We start from the raw sequence: 27,991 nt of genomic DNA on the forward strand, positions 1-27,991 counted from the left end.
AACAGAATGAGCCTATGTCGTTTGGTGAAGAAATTTGGCGGCATTCGTGACTATTCTATGCACACCAAAATTACGATCTGCTTCTCTGAAGTGCCTTGTGAAAGCCTAACACTGTAAGATCGTATTTTGTAACTTAGCACGCTTTCAAATTATGCCCACCTAACCAGATTGTGATTTATAATGGACCGTTTTTGGAATGCGTAAACAGTAATTGTGTAAAGGCAGGGATGCAGGGCTGTATTCCAAAGAAAACAACTACAAGTCTGCTTGCTCTAGTACCTCAACGGCACAGCTAGGAGAGCTCAAAATAGCACCTTATAGTTGAAGACTATTCATTGAGTTGAAACGACATAGGACCTGTTCATACTTTGGAGAGGTGTGTGGACACTTGGAGACACCAGTTAGACCTCTCACTCAAACCCTTGTTATTTTTTTGACTTATGTTGAACCTATCCCATATTTTCCAAGAATATTTTTGTGTTACTGAATGTATCCAGATGATTTTAAGATTTCGTTATCAACAAATGCAGTGAAAAGTACAGTAAATGTAAAATTCACATAAAATCAGCAGTGTAATGTTTGGATTCAGTCTTGAGTCAGATTATCTGTTTTGTCCTCACCTTTAGTCTAATAATTTCCCCATTAAATCCAAACTGTTCCCTTTTGATTGCTACCATGGTTATGCATTCCCATATTTATTCTGTAAGAAACATTTCAATTTAGCCCTATCCATATAGGCCAATTTCCATGAGTGTAAGGGGTTAACACAGTGATTATTCCTTTTGAACAATAATCTGCCTACTTACTAAAAGAGTGAATGACTAACACAGACATACAGTATGTATAGGGCCCTGGGTTTTTCCTAATCATGAAAAGCCAATCACTAGGGTCCAGAGTTTTTCCTGGTCAGGTTACATGGGCCCTATTTATTTATATTATGGTGACTGGGTTACAGTTCGGACAGGAAGTTACCGTTAATGACTTCCTGTCTCTTGATCTCGTGGGGCCTGAGTCCGGCCAGCACCTCTCGTCCCACCAGCTGCTGCCAGTTGAGGGGGTCGTGCTCAGAGTCCGTTCCTCCTTGGTCGTCTTCACTCTGCACCTCTGTAGAGCCAAGGCCATCCAACCTGGGAGATAGGCAGCAGCAGATAAACACTGGTTACAACCTTAAATACATTATCTGACTAAGATAAATGGAGTCACGAAATATAACAGAAGATGTTAGGAAATATCTAAAAACTCATACAGTTTCTAACCACAGCACTTCTGATAAAGGTAGTCCACATTTTGTCCGAAGAGGTTTAGGACACTGACTAAAAACTCAAATAAACTATCTGACCATTGCCTTTATCAGAAGTAGTAGTAGGCCAAGTAAAGAAAATAGAACAGACAATACTCACCTTCTGATAGCCTTGGGTGTACCTTCAAGAATTCTGTAACAAGAGGAAACTATTAACTACGAGGCCTGCATGACAAAGCTCCACATACTCGTCAAGATGTACTCTGCCTGCATGAAACAACTACGATGTCAAACCTAAAACAACGGTCACCAATAGGGGTAAAAAAAAAACATTTCAAGGGCTGACTGGAAAAAACTGTTATATCAACTGGAATGGAATTGCATGTTATATACAGAGGGTAGATAAAACACGTCTAATGCCACCCTATTCCCTATTTAGTACACTAATTTTGACTGGGCCCATAGGCCCTATGCTTTCCCCTGCTTGGGGTCCATCTTACCCGCTCTCCCGGTCCTCCTCCTGTAGCTGGTCCAGGCTGTAGTCAAAGTGTGTGTTTGGAGTGTACTGTAGACTGTCCAGGTCTCCGAGACCCTCACTCAGTTTGGGGAAGGCAGAGTTAGGGGTCCCAACTGAGGAGAAGAGAGACAGAGACAGAGAGAGAGATCAGTTACACTGTACAACTATCAGGCCAGATGGGAAGACCATTACTCCAGCTTAGAGTGGGGACGATAAACTTCAAATTGCCTTCCTTTTACCAAAGCATTTTGCTTACGTCGGTCATTTTCTGTGATTTTGCTACACAACGTTCCTGTAGATTATTCTAAAACCATTATTTGGTCGACAGTAATAGCCTATGCATTATGTTGATTCCTAATATGAAAGTATCTGGTCTGTCCCAGTTTTGCTGTCAGCTGATGACTCACTCCTTCTCCCCGCTGTGCACACCTAGGGAGAGATGCATTCTGAGAGACCGTTGCTCAAAATGCTATTGCAGGGAAAATACCGTTTTCAAAGCAACTACTGTTGTTCTAGTTACAGAGAGGAGAGTCATAACTTTCTGTGAATATATTATGTATTTCTCGCCTCTTAATATTGAGTTGATGGCACCACTTTACAACCGGAGTAGGCTGTAGAGTATTATGGTTTTGATGCGCCGCGGAGTGGAGCCGAGTGCGCCATTTGCTGTGTTTTTGTCGGACATTAGCCTACATTTACTGATTCCCACTTCCTCAGGTGGTGAATAATATACTGTAGCTTATAGGCCAATATGCACAAAGATGTCAGCAAATTCTCTGAAGAGCCAAAACTAAATCTGATAATTCTGGATCCTATTTTGACAGGTTGCACATCAAAATATAAATCATGCATTATCTGGATATGTTAGATCAAATAGCTTACTTTTTTAATCATATGTTACCATCTCATTTGTCTTATTTGGCACTGGTAAAAAAAAAACATCCACTAATGTAAAGTAACTGTCCATAATAAAATAAAACATAATTGTATTTGTTATTATCGAGCAAAATAGTTACATTTATTGTGATATTACTTTTTGTCCATATCTCCCATATCTAGCACCTCCCCCCAAATGTGTTTTTATCAGAGTTTATCGCTGATTTATCGTTATCACAAAAAATGCGTACATATCGTCCAGCACTGCTACAGCTACAATGACCCCAAAATAATAGGCAACATCGACAGCTAACAATTAGGACATAAAACCAAATACAAAGTGACAGAGATGATGTCGGGATTCAGGAATTTAGTTAAAGAGGGGAGCGTAATTGGATTTAGTATGCAGTCTAGAGACTAGGGTACTTGGTTTAGAATTGAGTATGTGGGAAGTGTGTTAGCTAGAGAGTATAGTAGGTATGTACTAGCTAGAGTCTAGTACAGTATGTGGTAGTTCAGGGTCGCACCAAACACAGAGTCTCTGATAACTCCGTCAGAGGTGTGGCTGTTGGGGGTGCTGTTGGGTGGCGAGGTGGCGTTGGTCGAGGAGGAATGTGTGAGCTCAGAGCCCTCGCTGGACTGACTGGCCCTCAGGCGACCCGCCTCCAGGTGCTCCAGGGCCCCCAGGCAGGGCTGGGACAGCTGCTTCTGGGGCCGCGGCTTGTTGAGGTCCATGGCCTTGCCGACTGCTCACACAGACAGGCAGACAATCAGTCAGAGAGACAGGCAGGAAGCACACAGACAGACACAAAGAGAGGTAGCAGGAGTCAATACTATTGGATAAGTTTACTTTCCTGTCAGTCCTCCTTTTCTCCATAGTAACAAGATGATTTGTTTTGAATGTGGGTGATATGTGGGTAATCTACCAATACCAAGTGCCTCTCCAGGGGTTCAGTAAATTGGGAGACCTAGTAGTAGTATAGTAGTGTTGGTCACTGTTGGTTTATCTTAAATGACAAAATGAAAGCCAGTGTGCTTTATAATGCAGACAGGCTCACCTGACGTTGGGTCAACGCGGCTGGGCCGGCGCGGAGGCCCGAGGATGCTGGGAAACCTGGTTCGTTTCACCTTCTCCTCCCCTCCCTCCTTCTCGGTCTTGACGCTCTTCTGTTGATCACAGACATCACATTATCAGTCAGTAAGAGAGATATAGTTGGGGTGAGAGTTAATAACCAAGCTAGGTTAGCAGAGGGTTCAGTGTAAGGTAAGGCTCATACCTTGATCTTGGGGAGGAAGTTGATGCGGACCCATTTGGACTCTAGGCCGCGTGGCTCTTTGACTTTCACGCCAAGGTGCTTCATGTACGTGAGGATGACATACTGCATTGTAGTGCTGCAACAACAGACCAATGAGGATTCAGGATTTAGAGACCAAAATTGTATTGCCATATTCTCTGTTTTATATAAGTGGAACAGATTGGGATTCATTTGAAGTGAACTACATGTTGAAGTGTCTTTAGTGTGGCTTTGACCATATGCCGCGAAAACAAGTGACGACGGCGGCAAGATGTCGTGTCCATTCATTAATCATCTGTGATATGCCGGGACCATATGGCATTTGAAATAAGGTTGTTATACAATGTCGGAAATATTCCCTTATGAATCTAGACGAACTAGAGAAATGTCATTTTTTATTAAAGAGGTTGGCCATGAGCTCATGTAGCTAGATTGCCTTCTGGCAAAGAGATACTCTACATACACAACGCCACTTCTGTTGAAATGTCAACTGCTCAACCTCAAAATCATCTAATATGATGTTATTGTCCTCTTTCAGGGCAGTGAACTGAAACTAGGTTGTTGGTCTCCAGTGTGACATTGAGTAGAATGACACAGATAGTGGTTAGAAAGGCCATGAGTCTGTAAGGCCCCAAAGTGTCTCAAACCCCTCAAGGAGTGCAGTGCACTTCACCATATCCTTCCAAAAGCTCTACAGCCTGTGCTCCCAACTCAAGCTTTAAAGGATGGAGTGTTCTGTGGAGGAGGGGGGGGGGGGTATGTTGTGTGTTCACAGCCACAAGTAGATATGGGTTGTGTTCAGTGGGACAGGGAGGTTCTACCTGAATTTGTCCAATAACAATGCTTTTTTTGGGGGGGAGGGGGGCTGCAAAACGTTTTGCTACATTGTGCCCTACTGAACACGATCATGGTCTCTAGTCTGAACCTGTGACCATAACATCTTGTATTGACAATCCCCAAACATCACACTGACTAAAATCAATGGATAGTGTGCAGGGCCCATATCGGTTCTTTCCTATGGATAAACAAAAGAGAATTCCCTCACCATTTCTCCTCCTCTGTGGATTGAGTTGTCAACCTAAAATATGGCAAGAAATTCCATTAGAACTAATTATATTACACAGAAAATGATTTAAAAAAAATATTAACATGTCAGAGCACAAAAAGAAGTTGAAAACAATTAGAAGTAGTAGATTTCCAATTAAGCGAAACTACTGTTAAAGAACTTCTACATCAAGAAACAAAGCTGTGAGTGTTGCTACTAACAGGACATCCTCTATCTTGGTGATGATGTTTTCAGCACAAGAGCGTTCTCTCTCCAGTGCTACCCGGTCTCTGACACGCTCCGTATCCAGCCGGGCCAGTTCCCCTTCTGCCAGGGTTAGGCCCATACTGCGCTTCTGCCTGCACACCCCACAAACCAGTGTCAGATACCACTTACAGTATGTTTATAATAACTTCAAGCATACTTATAACAACTAATATCATGCTTACATCAACTTATAGCATACTTATAACATGATTATAACTTACAGCAGGCTTATGCCAACTTATAAACAGGCGTATAGTGTACATTTACAAGCCCAGCATCGTATAAGACCAGTATAAGAGTGTTTATAAAGACAAACAGCTACTCTATCTACAAGTAAGACACACTTGCATCTATCTTAACATATGACTAACACATATAGTGGCATGCGAAAGTATTCACCCCCCTTGGCATTTTTCCCATTCTGTTGCCTTACAACCTGGAATTAAAATGGATCTTTTGGGGGTTTGTATCATTTGATTTACACAACATGCCTACCACTTTGAAGATGCAAAACATTTGTTTTTGCGAAACAAACAAGAAATAAGACAAAAAATATGTTTTGGTGGGCGGCACTCTCTTGGCAGGTTTGTTGTGGTGCCATATTCTTTCAAATTTTTAATAATGGATTTAATGGTGCTCCGTGGGATGTTCAAAGTTTCTGATATGTTTTTAATAACCCAACCCTGATCTCTACTTCGCCACAACTTTGTCCCTGACCTGTTTGGAGAGCTCCTTGGTCTTCATGGTGCCCTTGCTTAGTGGTGTTGCAGACTCTGGGGCCTTTCAGAACAGGTGTATATATACGGAGATCACGTGACAGATCATGTGACACTTAGATTGCACACAGGTGGACTTTATTGAACTAATTATGTGACTTCTGAAGGTAATTGGTTGCACCAGATCTTATATAGGGGCTTCACAGCAAAGGGGGTGAATACATATGCACGCACCACTTTTCAGTTATTTATTCTTTAGATTTTTTTGAAACAAGTTCTTTTTTTCATTTCACTTCACCAATTTGGACTATTTTGTGTATGTCCATTACATGAAATCCAAATAAAAATCAATTTAAATTACAGGTTATAATGCAACAAAATAGGAAAAACGCCAAGGGGGATGAATACTTTTGCAAGGCACTGTAGGTACCAATGGGAAAGGCAGACATCTTGGAAGAGCACGAGCAAGGTGACTGACCTGAAGTCCTCCAGGTTCCTCTGGATGTCAGGGAGCAGGGTGTCCTGCACCATCTGGATGTACTGTCTGTTCAGCTCCTCAGGGATCAGCTCCGTCCTCCTCCGGTCTGCACAGCCACCACACAACACAGTAAGGATGTGGGGTGGCACCAAATTCAGCTTATCAAGGTGAGAATTCAAATGTGCATTGCTCATATAATCACTTTGTTTGATTTTTTAACACCTGATGTGGGATAGTAGTATTAGGTAGATCGGTTAAACAATCTACCAGGCACATTGTGATAATGCTGATAGTACACGGTTGAAGTAAGGAATCTTGATTCGGCTATATTTGGCATTCCATTAGATAACAATAGTCATTCCTCAGTATACCCAGAAATGACTTGGCATGGATTTGTCAGCCAGGGAAACTAATGGAAATGAAAGCAAAGCCACAAATACTCACCAAGGTCAGAGGATATGGACTCGGGAACAGCTACTTTTAAATGCTGTATGAAAATAAGACACATTTAGACAGGCATTAACAAAGCCAGACTTTATATGTGGCTAACCGAAACACCAGAGTAAAAAATACTTGACATTTAACACAAAGAGTAAAACGGCTGACACGTGCAGAACAATTCCTAATTGTATGCCCTGTGTGTGTTAGTAGTGTATGAGAAAACAAACTAGACAAGAAAATCTCTGGGTCCTTCAAGTAGTCTTATTGGTCGTAGGCAGCATGATATATTGTATTGGGCGTCAACAGAACAGTGGATCAGAGAAATGACGGTTCCAGATGAGGAGAAATGTATTACTGCAGGGAGAGGGGACTCCTGACAGAATAAACCAATAACCTTATCACACAAACACACTGCTGTATAGTAACATTAGTGTTGCATATCATATCAACACTGTCAGGGGATGTAGGTGTTGTGGGGGAGACCATGACTTCTACAACAGCTCTGTGGGGTTTATGTAATAACAACAGTGCACTGTGCAAGTCTGTGCTGGCTTGGGCCTGCAGTTTGGATAAAAGCTAGCTGTGATCCTGTAGTGACCGTGGATGAAAGCCGCTTGAGACTACAAGGCCCGTATTCACAAATAATCTCAGCGTAGGAGTGCTGATCTAGGATCAGTTGAGCCTTTTTGATCATAATGAATATAATTATATTGACAGGGGGTACCTGATCTTAGATCAGCACAGTAGGCTAGTTCAACTCCACTCTACTCACAGCTCCCCGGTCGATGAAGAAGTTGTGGAAGTCCATGAACACCCGTCTGGTTTCTTTGGAGTTGGTCTGCTTGCACAGGTCAGCGTAGAGGTAGCAGAGCTGAAGAGAAACGTTTCTCATAATCAATGAGAGATAACACAAACACGTTGTACACCATCTGTCTTTGTATCATCCCTGTATTTTTTAAAATAAACTTCTATTGTTGTCTGTAACTGGTCACAACACAAACATGGTCAGGTGAGGGTGTGTGTGTGCGCACGTGTATGGACTCTAACCAGCGGTGCAGGGTCAAACTGGGAGACGACGTGATGCAGGAACGCTGCCAGGTGGGCAGGTCTGGACTTGAGCAGCTCCATGCTCTGGAAACTGCTGCACTGGCCATTGACCTGAAATACACAAAGTGTGTGTGTCAGAGTGTGTGTGTGTATGTGTTACGAGCTAGCTTGACCTTGTTAGAAAATCCTCTCAGCGAGACTTGTCAGTCTGTCACCCTTTTACAGGGAGAAAAAAACTGGACAAAGAAACTCCAGCACGATGGCATGCTCCACAGTGTTTGTAAAGAATGTTAAAAAACAAACGTTTGGGTCAAAAGGCCATAATTGGGGCCTTTAAAATGCAAATAAGTTATATTTTTTCCCCTTATTTTGGATGTATTTAGGGCCTACCTGTTCCTGATCAGAGTCAAAGTAGTCGTCCTCAGCTCCTATGATCTGGGAGACGATGCGTGAGGAGGGGCTGCTAACAGTGGAGGGGGACAGAGAGTCCTGGAGGAGGGGGGGAGAGGAGGAACACACAGCACTTAGATCTCTCACTCATTGAGCATTGACTGCTCCTTTCACTGAAGTAGCTAATAACCTCATCTACCATCAAAGAGGTGTTTAATGAAGGTGGCTCCACATCTGCAGGGCATGGGTCATGTTCATTAGACAACAAATGGAAGAATTTGGAATGAAACAGGGAGGGACTACCTGGACTTGTCCTATAAGAAATGCTCATCTTTGTTTTACGTTACAAAAATTTTGAAATGTTTTCAGTTGCATGCCCTAATGAACATGAGCCAGGTCTGGGTCTTACCAGGTCTGGAGTGTCTTCTAGGTCGGGGGAGTGGCAGGAGTTGAAGCTGTCTCGGGGCGTGCTCTTTGGGCTGTGGTAGGACAACAAGACTCTTTGGCACAGGCTCTCCGGGGAGGCAGGTGCAAAACCACGGGGAACCTGCAAATGGAGAACATTGGGTAAGCTATCAAACATACATCTAGCGAAACCTGGGTCTTGTTCATTAGGCACCAAATGGAAGAAACTGGACTGAAACAGGGAGTGATTACCTGGACCTGTCCAATAACAAACACTCATTTTCGTTTACCGTTGCATGCCCTGATGAACACAACCCAGGTTTGGGACAGAGAAGTGGGTTGTGGTGTACTCCTCCGTGAGATTAAGTTCACAGTTGACTAATTCATGATCCCTACTAATGCATTCACTCCACAGCTATGCCCACACACACCAGCAGAAGTTGAAAGTAACACTTACAGGGGACATGGTACTGCTGCTCCATGAGAGGTCGTTGCTACTGTCCCCCCTGGAGGAAGGTGTGTGGTCCATGTCCACCATGCTACCGTCATCTCCATCGCCCAAATGCAGGGCATCCTTACAATTATATCACAAAGTCAGTCACGCACAGTAAATATAAATATTCCCCATAACCAAAAGAGTAAACCAAAAGTATTTTGTCTGACTGTAAGCATTGAGCATACATCTACACTATATATACAAAAGTATGTGGACACCCCTTCAAATTTGTGGATTCGGCTATTTCAGCCACACCCTTTGCTGACAGGTGTATCCAGCCATGCAATCTCCATAGACAAACATTGACAGTAGAATGGCCTTAAGAGCTCAGTGACTTTCAACGTGGCACTGTCATAGGATGCCACCTTTACAACAAGTCAGTTGGTCAAATGTCTGCCCTGCTAGAGCTGCCCCGGTCAACTGGAAGTGCTGTTATTGTGAAGTGGAAACGTCTAGGAGCAACAACGGCTCAGCCGCGAAGTGGTAGGCCACACAAGCTCACAGAATGTAGCGCTTAAAAATCGCCTGTCCTCGGTTGCAACACTCAATACAAAGTTCCAAAATGCCTCTCGAAGCAAAGTCAGCACAAGAACTGTTCGTCGGGAGCTTCATGAAATAGGTTTCCATGGCCGAGGCGCCGCACACAAGCCTAAGATCACCATGCGCAATGCCAAGTGTGTAAAACTCGCCGCCATTGGACTCTGGAGCAGCGGAAACGCATTCTCTGGAGTGATGAATCATGCTTTACCATCTGGCAGTCCAACGGACGAATCTGGGTTTGGTGGATGCCAGGAGAACGCTACCTGCCCCAATGCATAACGCCAACTGTAAAGTTTGGTGGAGGACGACTAATGGTCTGGGGCTGTTTTTCATGGTTCGGGCTAAGACCCTTAGTTCCAGTGAAGGGAAATCTTAACGCCACAGCATACAATGACATTGTAGACGATTCTGTGCATCCAACTTTGTGGCAACAGTTTGGGGAAGGCCCTTTCCTGTTTCAGCATGACAATGATCCCATGCACAAAGAGAGGTCCATACAGAAATGGTTTGTCGAGATTGATGTGAAAGAACTTGACTGACCTGCACAGAGCCCTGACCTCAACCCCATCAAACACCTTTGGGATGAATTGGAACGCAGAATGCGAGCCAGGCCTAATCACCCAATATTAGCGCCCGACCTCACTAATGCTCGTGGCTGAATGGAAGCAAGTCCACGCAGCAATGTTCCGAAGTCTAATGGAAAGCCTTCCCAGAAGAGTGGAGGCTGTTATAGCAGCAAAGTGGGGACCAACTCCATATCAATGCCCATGATTTTGGAATGAGATGTTCGACAAGCAGGTGTCCACATACTTTTGGTCATGTAGTGTATATTGTCATGTTTTCAACACATACAGTCTACATAAATTGAGCAGAACATGCACAGATCAGCTACATTCGTGAAAGACATATCATGGTTAGGCCCAGATTAAAACTCTGGCCTAGAGTTTTTCCTGGTAAGGTTACATAGTCAGGGAAAACTCATTGGCCTGATCATGGCACTCACAGAAAAACACAGATTCTCACAGAAAGCCACAGATTCTCACACTAACTACTAGTTATTAATACTACATATTACAATATTAAAACTTAAAATGTCAGATACAGTATGTTTAGGGGGGAGTGATGCGAGTTACCTGTGCTCCCCCAGCGGCATTACTGAGCTGCCCCTGCAGCTGTGGAATGTGCTTCTTGGCTTCCTGGATGTCCTTCAGTAGTTTGGGCGTTGGATTCCTGCTGTACTCCTCCTTCATTGTCTGTAGGGAGGGAGAGATGGAGGGCAGCAGAGACACTCAGTCAGACAGTCATTGGAATCCAAAGTAGCCAAGTCGATAATTATTTTATTTTTTTACTTTGAACGGTATAGACTTGCACTCATTTTCAAAAGTGTTTTTTTATTTTTTTCAACACATTTGCTGTGGGTATACTGTGCTGGCCCTGTCGTGTTTACACACGTAGCAGCAGCAGTGCAGTAGAGTGTGCTTTGTGGAGTGGGTAATGTGGCTCTGTGAAGCACTAGGGCAAATGATTGGAGGGGAGGTGGTGGGGTTGACTGGTTTTCTCTGAGTGGCTGCCTGCTATAGCGTGCTCTAGTCCAAAACCACAGGAAAAGCCTTGTTCTTATCAACACAAGCCACACACTCCAGTGTTGTTCTGAACGTCTCAAAACCTATCAGAATACAATTCTGGGACAAAGACCATGACTTCACATGCTTCAAAATGTCACCTCAACTAACTACAAAACTTTGCTTTTCATGACTGTCGCTCAGTATTTAACCTCATATGTCCAGAGTGAGTGCTCTGAAAAACACTTCATAGAGCAGGACCTGTATTTATAAACCGTCTCGAGTAGGAGTGCTGATCTAGGATCAGGTGTCCATTAATTATTATTTATAATGATCTAAAAGGCTAAACTAAATCAGCACTCGTACTCTGAGACGCTTCATGAATAAAGGGCCCTGAATTTTGCATATGCCCAAATACTAGCAGAGATGGTTTCTCTTGCACCAGATAGAATGCTAACCTGCAAATCGTGTTGCTCCTTGGACAGCATCTTCTGCAGGATGTCTACCTTTTGGTTGTGTACGCTGTTGTTCTCTTCCTGCACAATGGGAATGAGACACACAGGGCTTGATCAGGACATGGAACCAAACACACAGCGGAAGAAATGAAACATTGAGTAATGAAGCAGGGGAGGACAACAGAGTTTTAAGGAACAAATAAACGTAAACAATGTAAACAAACACGGAAGACAGACAGGCAAAGAGGGATGACGTGGAAAGATGGAGCACAAAGGAGGAATGCAGCTCAGAAGATGGTAAGAGGCGGTCATACCCATATCGGTAGAGGAGAGGTGATGCGGTCATGGGGGCTGTATGGGCGCTCCCCCATTGGCTGTCCTGGGGAGTTTGGAGAGGTGACAGTGGGCGACCCTGTCTGGGCCCCTAGGAACCCCAGCTTAGCCTCGCCCTCCAACAGGGGGATCTGGGGCAACCCAGGGGGTCGCCCCAACACTGTGAGGGCCACATAGGAGCCCGCTGAAGAAGATAAGATAGATACGGAGGTATGGTTAAAAGAAAAGGTGTATTCTGAATAATAGGCATAATTCTCACTATCATTGCATGACTTTCCTAGCCTGGTCCCAGATCTGTTTGTGCTGTATTGCTAACTTCTATGGTCTTTGGCAGAACAACAACCAAGTGAGTTGGAAATACAGCACAAACAGGAACCAGGCTATGACTTTCCGGTGTCAATAATGAGCAATAAAACTAGTAATTCTACAATGCTTACATTTTATGAGCTGTACTACTTCCACGTGGTTTGAATGTGTTACTAGGGTCCCGTTCACCTGAAAGAAAGAAAAACAGTCATAATGTGAGAATTCATTCAACGCTGCCTGGAAATCAAATGAGTTCATTTCCTGTTCAGCCTAATGTCAATTCAGTAATTCATTCATCCACCCCTCTTCGCACACACCCCCGCTGACTGACGCAGTGTTTAGGTTTTTGGGTTTGTTCTAATCCAACCAGCAGGTGGCATTGTGGAGCTGGTGTTTTGGCTAGAAGCCTTGGTTCACAAAACAAGTTGTGACTGTAGCATATTAGGAGATGGGGCAACAAGGCACCTGGGTGGTGATCAGTAGGCATGAAACTTATCCAATAAGAGCACCAATTTTCATTTTTCCGTTTCAAAACATTTTCTGTTTCGTGCCAAATGAACAGGACCCTGCAACTACTATGAAAGTGGTATATATACAGCTTTGATCTCAAAACAAGGGCATCTACTCACGACCACGGCTGTAAACACAGTCCAGCTCAAAGTAAATGGCACAGATCCATACAGTATATGGCAATGGTCTAGTTGCATATAGGCCTACTGCAGCTCTGATTGGCGCACCTGTCTGTGTAGAGGTCTATGTAGAGTACGGGCTGAGTCATGCGCAATACACCGATGCGTTCTGCCTACAACAAAATCTCTTGCACAGTTCGTTTTGTTTCAGTATGTTGCATTGAAAGTGACTAATACTGCGTTGATTCGATCACAATTGCCACAGTAAAGGGAAACGTTGATAGTGTTAACAGGGAAAACTCTAGAAAGTTGAGTGAAGTTCAATCTCTCGCTTCTCTCCGTGGGCTGATATTTCTTCTGCCCTCTGCGCTGCAGTACCAGGGAGTTGCACACAGTCTCGGGCTACTGTGCGCTCGCATGTAGGCAGCTTACAGGGAACATTGATTTTTTTCAATTTGAAGTTATTTAAGCAAAGTGCAAGGGTGCCCTTTATATTTGGCCACAACTGTATAGATGAGTGTACCTTGATGATCCTGTCACCTGTCTGTACACCCGCACGCTCTGCAGCGCCATCTAGGAATCAGAGGGGACGAGAGTCATGAAAACACAGAACATCCCTTTAGGAGGGAAAAAGAACAGTGTATAAGATGAACAACGTCCAATATATCCCATTACAATACCACAGCTTGCACTACAAAAGTAATGTTGAAGTACATCCTATATCGTAACATATTTTTCACCATAACTCGGGCCATGAGTTTTGCCAGACCTGATCAGGAGAAACTCTGGGCCCCTAACCATAACAGTGGTTGTGCTGCTGAAGGGGCCCATTAGGCCACTCCTCGCCAGACATTGGGCTTTAGGAGCCAGAGAGAGGGTTCATTATGGGATAGGATTCAGAGGAAAATTATAGGGTCAGGAGACAACTGAGACATAGGTGGCACCAGAAATGAGTGCCCGTGCTGTTACAATATAAACACCAGTGTGGCTTTATACACGTCAGTATGGAGCTTTGGCAACCAGGCAGAAATTCCTACCATGTCACGCTACTGCTTTATATGTGTACTGTAATATCACCCCGTCGCAACGAGTATACAGGTCTTTTATATCCATCTTAAATGTAACATTGAAAGTGTGGGAAACAAGTCATAACATTTGACAGAAATTTGACTGAAAGGAGTGATATAGCGTAAGCTTGTATCAATAAAGTAAGTATATAAATGCATTACTGTGTGTTAGCACCTTTGGGCTGTTTATGGGATACTGAGAAGTAGTCTACACCACTTGTATCCACAGCAAAGACAATAGCCTTCATAACTTCAACTGGGAGAAACATGACCAAGCACATCCATAAGAGTACAAACAAGACCTGAGCTCTTCCCTTTTCTCTTGACACTGCTCTACATTCAGACTAGTCCCTAATGTGTGCTGCTCACTATGCATCAGCTCTAACGGCTGACAACACACATTAGCCTCTATAAGGGACATGACAAGATCTGCCTTGGATTCAGGGCCTGCTAGAATTCCCATCTCTCACACAGGTGATATGGTAGTACACCAGAGCCTCAAACTAACTTCCTGGTTAATTCCTGACTTTTTACCAGTATTTGGCTGATGGTCTGATGCTAAAGTTTGGCCCTTTATATATAAAAAATAACTATAGAGGATGAAAAGTAGTGAAGGCAAAGACAACAGCTATTTCCATTGTGGGGGTGGGTCGACCTTACCTTCCTTGACGAGCTGCACAAACACAGGATTGTCTCCGCTCACCGTCAGCCCAAAGCCATTCTCATCTTTCTGAATGATCACACATCGCTGGACAAGCCCTTTGCAGGACAGAGAGAGAACAATGATGTCACAAACAGGGCCTCAGATTCAGTTCAATGGAGGCCAGTTTGTAGGTGAACCCAGACACCCAGTGGTGTCCTGTGAAGGAGAGGTAGCAGGTCTAAAGAACAACACTGTGAACCGAGGATGAAGGATTCAAATTAAGACTACTACTGCACTCATTGGTCACTGTGAAGGTTATGGTCAAATAAGTGCAAGAGTTATTGAAATGTGTAGGCTAATCTACACACATCTGTTAGCGATTGGAGAGTTAGTGGAACAGTGTATGAGTGTGTTGTGATGTCAAGGCACTGCAATCAAAACCACACAAAATCATTGAAACAGAAGGGCACGCACACGCAGGCACACAAACATTTGTGCACGCACGCTTGACGCACACACACACCAAGACCTTTGTACTGGGAGACAAGGGCAGACAGGTGTTTGGAGAGCAATAACTTAGTAATTGACTGGGATGGACAGGGTCAGTGAGTGGAAAACTAGTACTGTGTATTCCTTGAGCTTCTCCAACAGGTAGACTGTTAAACTGTTGATTGCTGTCTGGGTCTTGTAGGGGAGAGCCATGCCCATGACATTCAGACACACCCCATACAAACTGCTGATTCACTGTCATGACATGATTTCATGAGAGACTTAAGTCTAAGTTAGGCCTACACCTTCCACTTTTGCGCCACCCGTGAGGTCCGCTCAAACAAAATTATGCAATATCGAAGTCTGCTCCCATCCGCATGGACTCCCAAATCTCCAGAACCCTGTGCAGATGGGAGCGGACGTTCGATTGAAGTGGAAGGTATAGGCTCAACTAGGCATTATTGTGAGGGCTTCTACTGATGGTCAATGAACACATTCCTACTCTATTCAGTGCTGTTTACCATTTATTTATTTTTATCTCCATTTGTTATCGAGGTCGTTTCGATAGATTCTGCACAGAGGAGATTGAATTTCATCCAAGGAGCGAGAGACATCGGTAAAACCTAATCTAATATGGTAGATAATTAAACATGACCCAACTCTGGTAGTCTCTCCAGTCTAGAAACTCACACTCATACTGTTTGTCCATGACGGACTAACTGTGTCCATCTCTGCTGGTATATTATCATGCCATCTTTGTCCTGATATACATAGACTTCGCTCCATAAAACAACATGACCTCTTTTACATCAAAACCTACTAGCTGGCCCTTCCTTTATTATTGTTGTGACAAAGGCATTGCAGCCAATGCAGTGTGGCAGTGTTCTGAGTCAAGTGGGTGGGACATTTGGTCGGGGGTGTAGCTGACACGGATGGGAGGGTGGGGGATGGTTGGGGGGGAGCAAAACAAAAGACAAGAGGCTGGGCCAGGCGAGAGAGGCGAGATTCAAGCCCCGGGCTGGGGGAGGGGTCTGGGGAAGGGTTGGGGGTCGGGAGGAGCAGAGGGGGTCAGAGTGAGAGAGAGAGGGAGAGAGAAACAGCACTAGCAGTTGCAGACAGGCAGGCGGCTAGCTAGCTTAGCGACACCAACCAGGAGCAGCTTACCACAGGACTCAGGCTTCCCCTCCGCTAGAACACAGTCACTCTTCTGCACCAGAACGTCTGGCCCACCAAAACGCAGGCGGGCGGGGGGGAGGCAGAGCAACACAACACCCACCAGAACAAAAACAAAAGTGACAAATAAAAACAAAAGCAAGAAAGAGAAATTTAAAGGAGAAAACATGGGCACAGAGAAATCAAATAAAACATTAGCTAATAAACAATGGGATGGAATGACAGGAGTGTAGCTGTCTGAGTATGAATGAAGTAGCTAGCTAAGGCATAATGTTTGACTACGCCTATATGTTTTAATTACACCAGTTAAAATGTAGGCCTATCGCAGTGGTTAGGATTGGAACCAAATTTAAAACAGCATAGATTTCATAGGTCGTTATCAATAAAACGTCACAATACAGTGCAGAGCGTTCGATTTGGCTGCTGGGGGTCAGGGATACCCCCAGTTCCACTAAACCATTGACTAACATGCCGTTTAATAAATGTTAACTATTTGTTTGTAATATCATCACCTCTTGAAGAGCATAGTCAGACCTACACATTTCTGATTATTCCTTATTAGCTCCATTAGTTATACAGCAAGTAACTGCATGCTTTTAATGATCAGTAAACATCAATTGATCATGCAATTTCAGATACAGTGGGGAAAAAAAGTATTTAGTCAGCCACCAATTGTGCAAGTTCTCCCACTTAAAAAGATGAGAGAGGCCTGTCATTTTCATCATAGGTACACGTCAACTATGACAGACAAATTGAGAAAAAAAAATCCAGAAAATTCCATTGTAGGATTTTTTAATGAATTTATTTGCAAATTATGGTGGAAAATAAGTATTTGGTCACCTACAAACAAGCAAGATTTCTGGCTCTCACAGACATGTAACTTCTTCTTTAAGAGGCTCCTCTGTCCTCCACTCGTTACCTGTATTAATGGCACCTGTTTGAACTTGTTATCAGTATAAAAGACACCTGTCCACAACCTCAAACAGTCACACTCCAAACTCCACTATGGCCAAGACCAAAGACCTGTCAAAGGACACCATAAACAGAATTGTAGACCTGCACCAGGCTGGGAAGACTGAATATGCAATAGGTAAGCAGCTTGGTTTGAAGAAATCAACAGTGGGAGCAATTATTAGGAAATGGAAGACATACAAGACCACTGATAATCTCCCTCGATCTGGGGCTCCACGCAAGATCTCACCCCGTGGGGTCAAAATGATCACAAGAACGGTGAGCAAAAATCCCAGAACCACACGGGGGGACCTAGTGAATGACCTGCAGAGAGCTGGGACCAAAGTAACAAAGCCTACCATCAGTAACACACTGCGCCGCCAGGGACTCAAATCCTGCAGTGCAAGACGTGTGCCCCTGCTTAAGCCAGTATATGTCCAGGCCCGTCTAAAGCTTGCTAGAGTGCATTTGGATGATCCAGAAGAGGATTGGGAGAATGTCATATGGTCAGATGAAACCAAAATATAACTTTTTGGTAAAAAGTAAACTCGTCGTGTTTGGAGGACAAATAATGCTGAGTTGCATTCAAAGAACACCATACCTACTGTGAAGCATGGGGGTGGAAACATCATGCTTTGGGGCTGTTTTTATGCAAAGGGACCAGGACGACTGATCTGTGTAAAGGAAAGAATTAATGGGGCCATGTATCGTGAAATTTTGAGTGAAAACCTCCTTCCATCAGCAAGGGCATTGAAGAGGAAACGTGGCTAGGTCTTTCAGCATGACAATGATCCCAAACACACCGCCCGGGCAACGAAGGAGTGGCTTCGTAAGAAGCATTTCAAGGTCCTGGAATGGCCTAGCCAGTCTCCAGATCTCAACCCCATAGAAAATCTTTGGAGGGAGTTGAAAGTCCGTGTTGCCCAGCGACAGCCCCACAACATCACTGCTCTAGAGGAGATCTGCATGGAGGAATGGGCCAAAATACCAGCAACAGTGTGTGAAAACCTTGTGAAGACTTACAGAAAACGTTTGACCTGTGTCATTGCCAACAAAGGGTATATAACAAAGTATTGAGAAACTTTTGTTATTGACCAAATACTTATTTTCCACCATAATTTGCAAATAAATTCATTAAAAATCCTACAATGTGATTTTCTGGAATTTTTTTTCTCATTTTGTCTGTCATAATTGACGTGTACCTATGATGAAAATTACATGCCTCTCTCATCTTTTTAAGTGGGAGAACTTGCACAATTGGTGGTTGACTAAATACTTATTTTCCCCACTGTATGTGAGGGTAGTCTATCCATTTGGCATGTAGCTAGCTAAGCAAACAACATACGTCATTTAGCTTGCTTCATCAGAGATGAGGCTTTTGGAAAGAGCTTGACATCGGCAAGTCCTTGTCAAGTTGTCAATCAGACTACGGTCATCACCACTATAGTTGGCAAGCAAATCAAACAATACTTGGATATAGTTTATCCCCTGAAAATGTGCTTGTTAATTAGCCATATTGAAATGATCTGTTGTTAGCTAGCTAGCCAATTTGACCTGGTCCATCAATCAATGCAGCCTATCATGTCCGTCTGCAGCAATCGTGATTAAACACTTAAAAACAATGTTGAAAAGGGAATGTTAGGTAACATCGCTAGGTAGGCCTACATTGGTTGAAGGAAAAAGTACATTAGGTCTACTTACCGCTATATGTTTAGCCAACTGTACAACGTTTTTACCGGTATCTTGCAAAGTAAACATTATCAGCTAACAGTACATAATCAAATGCGCTCTTCTGCTGCTTGACAGGCAGATCCCACAAAGGACGGGAAATTAACCTAAACCACTCATACTTGTAAAGGTATAGTTATTTTATATCACTCAAATATCCAATGAATGATGGCCAATATTGAACGATATCGTGAGGCTACCCTTAAGTATCTGAAATTACATGATCAATTGATGTTTACTGATCATGAAAAGCATGAAGTTGCTTCCTGTATAACTCTGATGAGAGCTAAATGTGTGCAATTGTTTTGCATGGAATAATCTGAAATTTGTAGTTCCGACTATGCTCTTCAAGAGGTGATAATATTACAACCAAAGAGTTAACATTTATTTAACAATCCCTTGAAAACGGCACACAGCTGTCAATGGTTTTAGCAGAGCTGTGCGTCTCCTTGCCACCCCAGCAGGAAAATCGAATGCGCTGCACCTTATTTCCTTTCATGATATTTCAAGGATGCTTACAAATGTCAGATTATTACATCATCAACAAATGTAGCTACCATCTGTGCATATCCATGTAAAAGGACCCATGAGCACCAACATGTGAAGTTCATAGGAGCATGTCAAATTGGGTGTCAAATGAAAGCTAAGATTATATATTTTTGTGAAATTAAGGCATACAGTTGAAGTCGGAAGTTTACATACACCTTAGCCAAATACATTTAAACTCAGTTTTTCACAATTCCTGACATTTAATCCTAGTAAAAAGTCCCTGTCTTAGGTCAGTTAGGATCACCACTTTATTTTAAGAATGTGAAATGTCAGAATAATAGTTGAGAGAATGATTTATTTCAGCTTTTATTTCTTTCATCACATTCACAGTGGGTCAGAAGTTTACATACACTCAATTAGTATTTGGTAGCATTGCCTTTAAATTGTTTAACTTGGGTCAAACGTTTCGGGTAGCCTTCCACAAGCTTCCCACAATAAGTTGGGTGAATTTTGGCCCATTCCTCCTGACAGTGCTGGTGTAACGGAGTCAGGTTTGTAGGCCTCCTTGCTCGCACACGCCTTTTCAGTTCTGCCCACACATTTTCTATAGGATTGAGGTCAGGGCTTTGTGATGGCCACTCCAATACCTTGACTTTGTTGTCCTTAAGCCATTTTGCCACAACTTTGGAAGTATGCTTGGGTCATTGTCCATTTGGAAGACGCATTTGCGACCAAGCATTAACTTTCTGACTGATGTCTTGAGATGTTGCTTCAATATATCCACATAATTTTCCTTCCTCATGATGCCATCTATTTTGTGAAGAGCACCAGTCCCTCCTGCAGCAAAGCACCCCCAGAGCATGATGCTGCCACCCTCGTGCTTCACGGTTGGGATGTTGTTCTTCGGCTTGCAAGCGACCCCCTTTTTCCTCCAAACATAACGATGGTCATTATGGCCAAACAGTTACATTTTTGTTTCATCAGACCAGAGGACATTTCTCCAAAAAGTACGACCTCTGTCCCCATGTGCAGTTGCAATCCTTAGTCTGGCTTTTTTATGGCGGTTTTGGAGCAGTGGCTTCTTCCTTGCTGAGCGGCCTTTCAGGTTATGTCGATATAGGACTCGTTTTACTGTGGATATAGATACTTTTGTACCCGTTTCCTCCAGCATCTTCACAAGGTCCTTTGCTGTTGTTCTGGGATTGATTTGCACTTTTCGCACCAAAGTACGTTAATCTCTAGGAGACAGAACGCTTCTCCTTCCTGAGCGGTATGACGGCTGCGTGGTCCCATGGTGTTTATACTTGTGTACTATTGTTTGTAAAGATGAACGTGGTACCTTCAGGCGTTTGGAAATTGCTCCCAAGGATGAACACTTGTGGAGGTCTAAAAAAAAAAAATCTGAGGTCTTGGCTGATTTATTTTGATTTTCCCACGATGTCAAGCAAAGAGGCACTGAGTTTGAAGGTAGGCCTTGAAATACATCCACAGGTACACCTCCAATTGACTCAATCATGTCAATTAGCCTATCAGAAGCTTCTAAAGCCATCACATTTTCTGGAATTTTCCAAGCTGTTTAAAGGCACAGTCAACTTAGTGTATGTAAACTTCTGACCCACTGGAATTGTGATACAGTGAATTATAAGTGAAATAATCTGTCTGTAAACAATTGTTGGAAAAATTACTTGTGTCATGCACAAAGTAGATGTCCTAACCGACTTGCCAAAACTATAGTTTGTTAACGAGAAATTTGTGGAGTGGTTGAAAAATGAGTTTTAAATGACTCCAACCTAAGTGTATGTAAACTTCCGACTTCAACTGTATATAAATCTTTCTACCATTTTCCATCCAAAATATTTGGAATAAGCAAAGGCTTTGATTTCTGGTCAAACAGATGGAAAAGGGGTCTAAGACATCATCTACCAGAAAAAGTTTTAAAAAAACAATAATGTTGAAGTAAAGACTCCTGTCAAATAATATCAACACTTAGATTTAGTTTTGGAGAAATTATTTGCCATATCTTTAAGATATTTTCATGGGGGGGGGGATAATGAAAGTTCACAGAAGTAACAAGGTAGACCTACCAATTAGTTATAGTGTTGTTACTGATATCAAGTTTATTAATCATTAAGTGATTAAAACTCATAATTCTGTTACCAGAAATCGGTAATGGAATTACAGAAAAATCTGTAACGGAATTATTGCAAATGAATTGGCTACAATAGGAAATCATAGTAGTCACAAACCACAGTTGGGTCACCTGCTACTGTCCTCCCTTCCACTGGCATACTGTTTTGTCCATCTCATAATTGTTTTATTTCTCTCTCCCTCTCTCTGCCTCTCTCCAATGAATGTCACCTCTTCCGGCTCTTTCTGACATTACCACTTACTCTCTTTCCATTGCTTAAGTGCGCAGCGCCCCTCAGCGCTTGCTCAATAACCCACATTTTAAATGTAACATTGATATCGGGAAATATTCCAAAAGTATGAAAGGCTGCTTATGTGCTGCCGCTCCATAAGAGTGGGGACACTAGTGTTCTTGATAACTATCATCCAATTTCTAGGCTCTCTGGTCTAGCTAAGATTCTTGAATATTTGGTAAATGTATATCCTTGTTTCTTTTTATCTGAGAATTGTATTCTGAATCAGGGTTTAGACCAGGGCACAGTACTATTACTGCAACCACAGTTTTAAATTATATTGTCAATGCTTAGATGCCAAAATAAATTGCGCTGCCTTGTTTGTGGACTTGTCAAAGGCTTTTGACACAGTTGATCATTCTATATTATTGAGTAAGTTGTCCTCAATAGGCCTGGGCACTGTATGTGGTTTCAGACCATCTCAGTAATAGAACTCAGGCTATTGTGACAGAGGGGGTCAAATCTGAATTCCTTGAAGTGAATAAAGGGGTACCCCAGAGTTCGATTCTGGGACCACTATTGTTTACGCTGTATATAAATAACATTAGAAATACTGCTGATGATACAGCATTGTACTCTGTTGCACCATCAGTAAACCAAGCCTTTTCACATTTGCAGTCTGATTTCCAAGCGCTACAGAAGTCACTTTTAGATCTTAAGTTAGTACTTAATGGAAAACCAAACAAAATACATGCTATTTTTCTAGGTCCCATAACTTACACTTTAGGCTAGTAATTTCATGGTCACTTAACGGAACACAAATTGAACGATTATAAATATCTTGGTAGATACAGTGAGGGAAAAAAGTATTTGATGCCCTGCTGATTTTGTACGTTTGCCCACTGACAAAGACATGATTAGTCTAGAATTGTAATGGTAGGTTTATTTGAACAGTGAGAGACAGAACAACAACAAAAAAATCCAGAAAAACGCATGTCAAAAATATTATACATTGATTTGCATTTTAATGAGGGAAATAAGAATTTGACCCCTCTGCAAAACATGACTTAGTACTTGGTGGCAAAACCCTTGTTGGCAATCACAGAGGTCAGATGTTTCTTGTAGTTGGCCACCAGGTTTGCACACATCTCAGGAGGGATTTTGTCCCACTCCTCTTTGCAGATCTTCTCCAAGTCATTACGGTTTCGAAGGTCAACAGTCTGGAGACTGGCTAGGCCACTCCAGGACCTTAATGTGCTTCTTCTTGAGCCACTCCTTTGTTGCCTTGGCCGTCTGTTTTGGGTCATTGTCATGCTGGAATACCCATCCATGACCCATTTTCAATGCCCTGGGTGAGGGAAGGAGGTTGTCACCCAAGATTTGACGGTACATGGCCCCGTCCATCATCCCTTTGATGCGGTGAAGTTGTCCTGTCCCCTTAGCAGAAAAACACCCCCAAAGCATAATGTTTCCACCTCAATGTTTGACGGTGGGGATGGTGTTCTTGGGGTCATAGGCAGCATTCCTCCTCCTCCAAACACGGCGAGTTGAGTTGATGACAAAGAGCTCAATTTTGGTCTCATCTGACCACAACACTTTCAACCAGTTCTCCTCTGAATCATTCAGATGTTCATTGGCAAACTTCAGACGGGCCTGTATATGTGCTTTCTTGAGCAGGGGGACCTTGCGGGCGCTGCAGGATTTCAGTCCTTCACAGCGTAGTGTGTTACCAATTGTTTTCTTGGTGACTATGGTCCCAGCTGCTTTGAGATCATTGACAAGATCCTCCCGTGTATTTCTGGGCTCATTCCTCACCGTTCTCATGATCATTGCAACTCCACGAGGTGAGATCTTGCATGGAGCCCCAGGTCGAGGGAGATTGACAGTTCTTTTGTGTTTCTTCCATTTGCGAATAATCGCACCAACTGTTGTCACCTTCTCACCAAGCTGCTTGGCGATGGTCTTGTAGCCCATTCCAGCCTTGTGTAGGTCTACAATCTTGTCCCTGACATCCTTGGAGAGCTCTTTTGTCTTGGCCATGGTGGAGAGTTTGGAATCTGATTGATTGATTGCTTCTGTGGACAGGTGTCTTTTATACAGGTAACAAACTGAGAGTAGCACTCCCTTTAAGAGTGTGCTCCTAATCTTAGCTTGTTACCTGTATAAAAGACACCTGGGAGCCAGAAATCTTTCTGATTGAGAGGGGGCCAAATACTTATTTCCCTCAGTAAAATGCAAATCAATTTATAAAATATTTGACATGCGTTTTTCTGGATTTTGTTGTTGTTATTCTGTCTCTCACTGTTCAAATAAACCTACCATTAAAATTATAGACTGATCATGTCTTTGTCAGTGGGCAAACGTACAAAATCAGCAGGGGATCAAATACTTTTTTCCCTCACTGTAGAGACATACCCCAAGAGACTTGCAGCTGTAATTGCTGCAAAAGGTGACTCTACAAAGTATTGACTTTTATTTGAAAGGGGGGTGAATACTTTTGCAAGCCACTGTAAATCCACTTCACCAACTGTATGTAGTTCAATAACCATAATAATATATTTTCAAAATCAAGGTGTCATGTCATAGCGGACACCCCATTCTTTCTGTAGACATCTTTAAATCTTAATTCGGAGCAGATATTGAACAACGTTTTTGGAAAACTGAGGGAGCTTTCACTGTAATTATTTTAACAAACTTTGCATCTGCACAGTTCTTCCAGTAAATGTGTTTTCGTGAAGTGTTCTGTGTACTTTGTTCAAAGTAATCACTGTGCATAGAGTTGTATGGTTTGTTAAACTTTGAAATCAATGGTTTTTGTTTGGCATACATTTTAAAGAGTCAAAGCGTAATTCCATTAATGTGGAATTGCCCATCTTGTGATCAGAGACATACAGTGCTTTGCAAAAGTATTCATACCCTCTTGGATTTCTTCACATTTTATTGTGTTAAAAAGAGCTGGATACTTATGCAATGACTATATTTTAGTTATTTAATTCCTATTAATCTTTTAAAACATGTAAAAAATGTTCTTCCACTTTGACAGAGTATTTTGTGTAGATTGTTGACAAAAAAATACAATTAACTCAATTTTAATCCCACTTTGTAACAATAACATTTGAAGAAATCCAAGGGGTATGAATACTTTTGCAAGGCACTGTATAGAGCTAGCCAGGGTATCTTTATAGCCTATGAGCGAAATTTTTCAGTGCAAAATAATTGTACAAAGTGCAACATTTACCATAATAAACCTACATCAACAATGTGTGTTATAAAGAGCCGACTATTTATGTATTGCTCAGTTTACTAAACTCTAGTTAAATATTCACCTCATCACACATTTAATCCTTCGGGGTTTACAGTATTTTTTGCACTACGAAAAAGATATGCCTCTGCTTGTAATGACAGTCTGTGACAATAGAGCGTTAAAATTGTAGTATTCCGTCCAAACCCAAGTCAAATCTGAAGTACACTCTGTTGTTATTGTTAACCATTAATATGCCAGTGAAAGATCATGTTGAGACAGACGAGCACCGAGACAATTGACTTGAACCCCAAAAAACAGCCACTCCATTTAGAAATCATGATCATGTTAAAGAAAGATGATGGTGCTTGAAAACTATTTGGGGATATGATTCTTAGGAAATAGGACTCATGCATCATGCAACACAAAAAGGCGAGCCAAAAGGTGAAATAGAGAGAGTGAGAGACGTGGACATGCAACAGGGGTAAAGAAAAGATCTGAATAAAACCTCATTCAATCTCTCATCTTTCAACCGGAATAATTATTTGATAATATTACTCCACTAAAGATTGGAAGACATTGCTTGCTGCTTCTCTATGTAACTGTGCTTTAGGCTGACGGAACAAGACTACAGTTTGGGCCTAAACATCAGAAGAAAGTGAACTGAAGTGATACAGACAATCATTCCGAGACTTGTCTTGTGTAACCTCTTGCCGAACACGTCTTGTCCGTGTTCGTTGCGTCATTCTGAGATAAGCTGGAGGGCACGAGGCCATCAAACAGCTTCGAGCATGTTGAATTAATAATGCATTCATTTGTGTACAATAACACTGAACAGAAGACGTGATTGTGCACAACAAAGATCTGCTATTAATCAGATAGAGCAAGACTTCTTGCAAGACATGGTGGCCTTAAAGATTCAGAAATTCAGGTGCAGATCAGAGAAAGAAACCGTGAATATACTTTCCACACAGTGAACATAAATCATAGTGCATAGCATACAACATCGATTCACACCATCCCATCATCTGTGCGTGTGCATGTGTGTGTGCCAGAAGGTTTACCTGTAGGGTCAAACTCATGTGAAGCGGAGACTGCCGGTTTATCTCTTTTGGGTTTCTTGTCAGGGGGGTGGTCTTTACTGAGAATGCTACTGCTTCTGAAAAGAGAGAGCTTTGTAAAAACAAGGAAATATCTGAAAAACCTAAACCATAAGAGTTAACCTGATGATCATTGAGGAGCACAGCCGCTGTGCTATCGCAGAACACAATATGCTATTTGTGAGCAGCTACTAGGCCTACAACACTGACAACTGTCCTTTTCTATAGGAAACATAACATACAATTTCAATGTCGTGGAGTGCCACCAATAACTGCCATGCTGATGGGAATATCCACAACAAAGAAACTCAATTGTTCACTCAATGGCCACCCCATCAACGACGAGGTGAAGAGGACATCCTATCAATCATGATAATAACTGTATTTGACAGATGATCTGGGCCCAGATTCACAAAACACTTATTATGCAAAAACTCCTAAGAAGCTTTTTAAGAAAATAAAAACATAAGTTAATAAGGTAGTTCTTAAGTGCAATTCCTCAACAATATTTTATGACAGAATGATTTTCTTACGAACTTCTCAAATATCTTCTTTCAAATCCTCTTAAGATGTTTGTTGCTAGCAACCATTTTAGCTAGCTATCTAGCTTGTAATGGCAATCATGTTGCTGACTGCTTGGTTGGGAGTCCCGTGTGGCTGCATATTTCCTACTGAGATTACGGTTCTAAAATATGTTCTTGGGTTTAAAATAATCAATACTGAAACTTTCAGATGAAGTTTGTGAGTGAATTAAACATGTTCAATTGCTTTCATTAGACAAGGGTTTAGATATCTTGGAATTAAGAACATTTCCAATAATCAAATTTCTTCTTAACATGTTGCTTAAGGAGAAACAGAAGAAATAGCTTCTTTTTTTTTTTTTTTTTTTAACGTTTTGAGGAATAGCAACTTTGCTTAACTTTCTTCTTAAGTCTATTGTTGAGGAAAAAATGGCAGTTAAGAAGAAATTTATTCTTAAGAGCGGCTGTGCTGCTGAGTGGGTCTGTAAGAGCCGGAGAAGCAGAGGAGGAATGTCGTAAGGCCAGACCCCGGGCCCTGCTCTGCATACATGTGGCTGTGAAAGGCCTGTTTTCTCTCTGGACTAGGCAGTGATGGGTCGAGCTAGAAGAGGGACCCCTTTGTCCCCCAGCCCTGTCTGAGGCTGAAGTGAGCACTATGTGCGTAGTATGTGTGTGTGCGTGCATGTGTGTGTATGTGTGTGTGTGTATGTGTGTGTACTAGTCCCCCCACGGGGGACTAGTACGAAAATGTATGCACTCACTACTGACTGTAAATCGCTCTGGATAAGAGCGTCTGCTTAATTACTCAAATGTAAATGTTGCATGAAATGAGGTTTCTTACCCGTTTGCTTTATTGGGAAACCTGAGGGCAAAAGAGGAGAGTGTCATAATCATCATCATAATCCGATTCGAGCAACATCACCGAGTGACGACGACATCAGCAGACAATTCAAACAAGAACGTGAGCCTGTGCGGTACACTGACGATACTTTGCAAGGGGACTTGGGAGCAGGAAAAACAAGACGCCTACTGAAGCGTCTCCCGAGACTGATGCTCGTAAACATCATAATCCTGGTTAAACTACAGCAGCTTTCTTCAGCACAGACAGCAGTAGCTCAAAGATGAAAGGCTTTGCCAGGTCAAATTTCCTCCTTCCCCACTTCTCGGATCTTATCCAATTGTGTCCTTTAC

At 42.5% G+C, this 27,991-nt stretch overlaps 1 protein-coding gene across 6 annotated transcripts in view; it reads right to left on the reverse strand.

The window, feature by feature from the left end:
• arhgef12a (Rho guanine nucleotide exchange factor (GEF) 12a) overlaps window positions 1–27,991 on the reverse strand; it is a 73,254-nt gene that overhangs the window by 10,418 nt on the left and 34,845 nt on the right. For 2 of the 6 annotated variants that reach the window (XM_041877339.2, XM_041877338.2), the window contains 24 exons: window positions 27,642–27,662; window positions 26,244–26,338; window positions 16,402–16,458; window positions 14,766–14,864; window positions 13,562–13,611; window positions 12,541–12,598; window positions 12,085–12,287; window positions 11,774–11,851; window positions 10,887–11,006; window positions 9,175–9,291; window positions 8,722–8,859; window positions 8,313–8,411; window positions 7,923–8,033; window positions 7,648–7,746; window positions 6,879–6,921; window positions 6,435–6,540; window positions 5,195–5,332; window positions 4,974–5,006; window positions 3,911–4,025; window positions 3,692–3,800; window positions 3,161–3,379; window positions 1,741–1,870; window positions 1,401–1,433; window positions 973–1,127 (listed from right to left, as the gene is read on the reverse strand). In XM_041877339.2, the coding sequence (XP_041733273.1) occupies window positions 973–1,127; window positions 1,401–1,433; window positions 1,741–1,870; window positions 3,161–3,379; window positions 3,692–3,800; window positions 3,911–4,025; window positions 4,974–5,006; window positions 5,195–5,332; window positions 6,435–6,540; window positions 6,879–6,921; window positions 7,648–7,746; window positions 7,923–8,033; window positions 8,313–8,411; window positions 8,722–8,859; window positions 9,175–9,291; window positions 10,887–11,006; window positions 11,774–11,851; window positions 12,085–12,287; window positions 12,541–12,598; window positions 13,562–13,611; window positions 14,766–14,864; window positions 16,402–16,458; window positions 26,244–26,338; window positions 27,642–27,662 (2,426 nt within the window). The remainder of the gene's footprint in view (window positions 1–972; window positions 1,128–1,400; window positions 1,434–1,740; window positions 1,871–3,160; window positions 3,380–3,691; window positions 3,801–3,910; window positions 4,026–4,973; window positions 5,007–5,194; window positions 5,333–6,434; window positions 6,541–6,878; window positions 6,922–7,647; window positions 7,747–7,922; window positions 8,034–8,312; window positions 8,412–8,721; window positions 8,860–9,174; window positions 9,292–10,886; window positions 11,007–11,773; window positions 11,852–12,084; window positions 12,288–12,540; window positions 12,599–13,561; window positions 13,612–14,765; window positions 14,865–16,401; window positions 16,459–26,243; window positions 26,339–27,641; window positions 27,663–27,991) is intronic. The other 4 variants (XM_041877340.2, XM_041877341.2, XM_041877343.2 and 1 more) reach the window with 4 other exon arrangements.

This window comes from Coregonus clupeaformis, chromosome 6 (genome assembly GCF_020615455.1).
Source record: "Coregonus clupeaformis isolate EN_2021a chromosome 6, ASM2061545v1, whole genome shotgun sequence".
In the NCBI taxonomy this organism is placed as follows: Eukaryota; Metazoa; Chordata; class Actinopteri; order Salmoniformes; family Salmonidae; genus Coregonus; species Coregonus clupeaformis.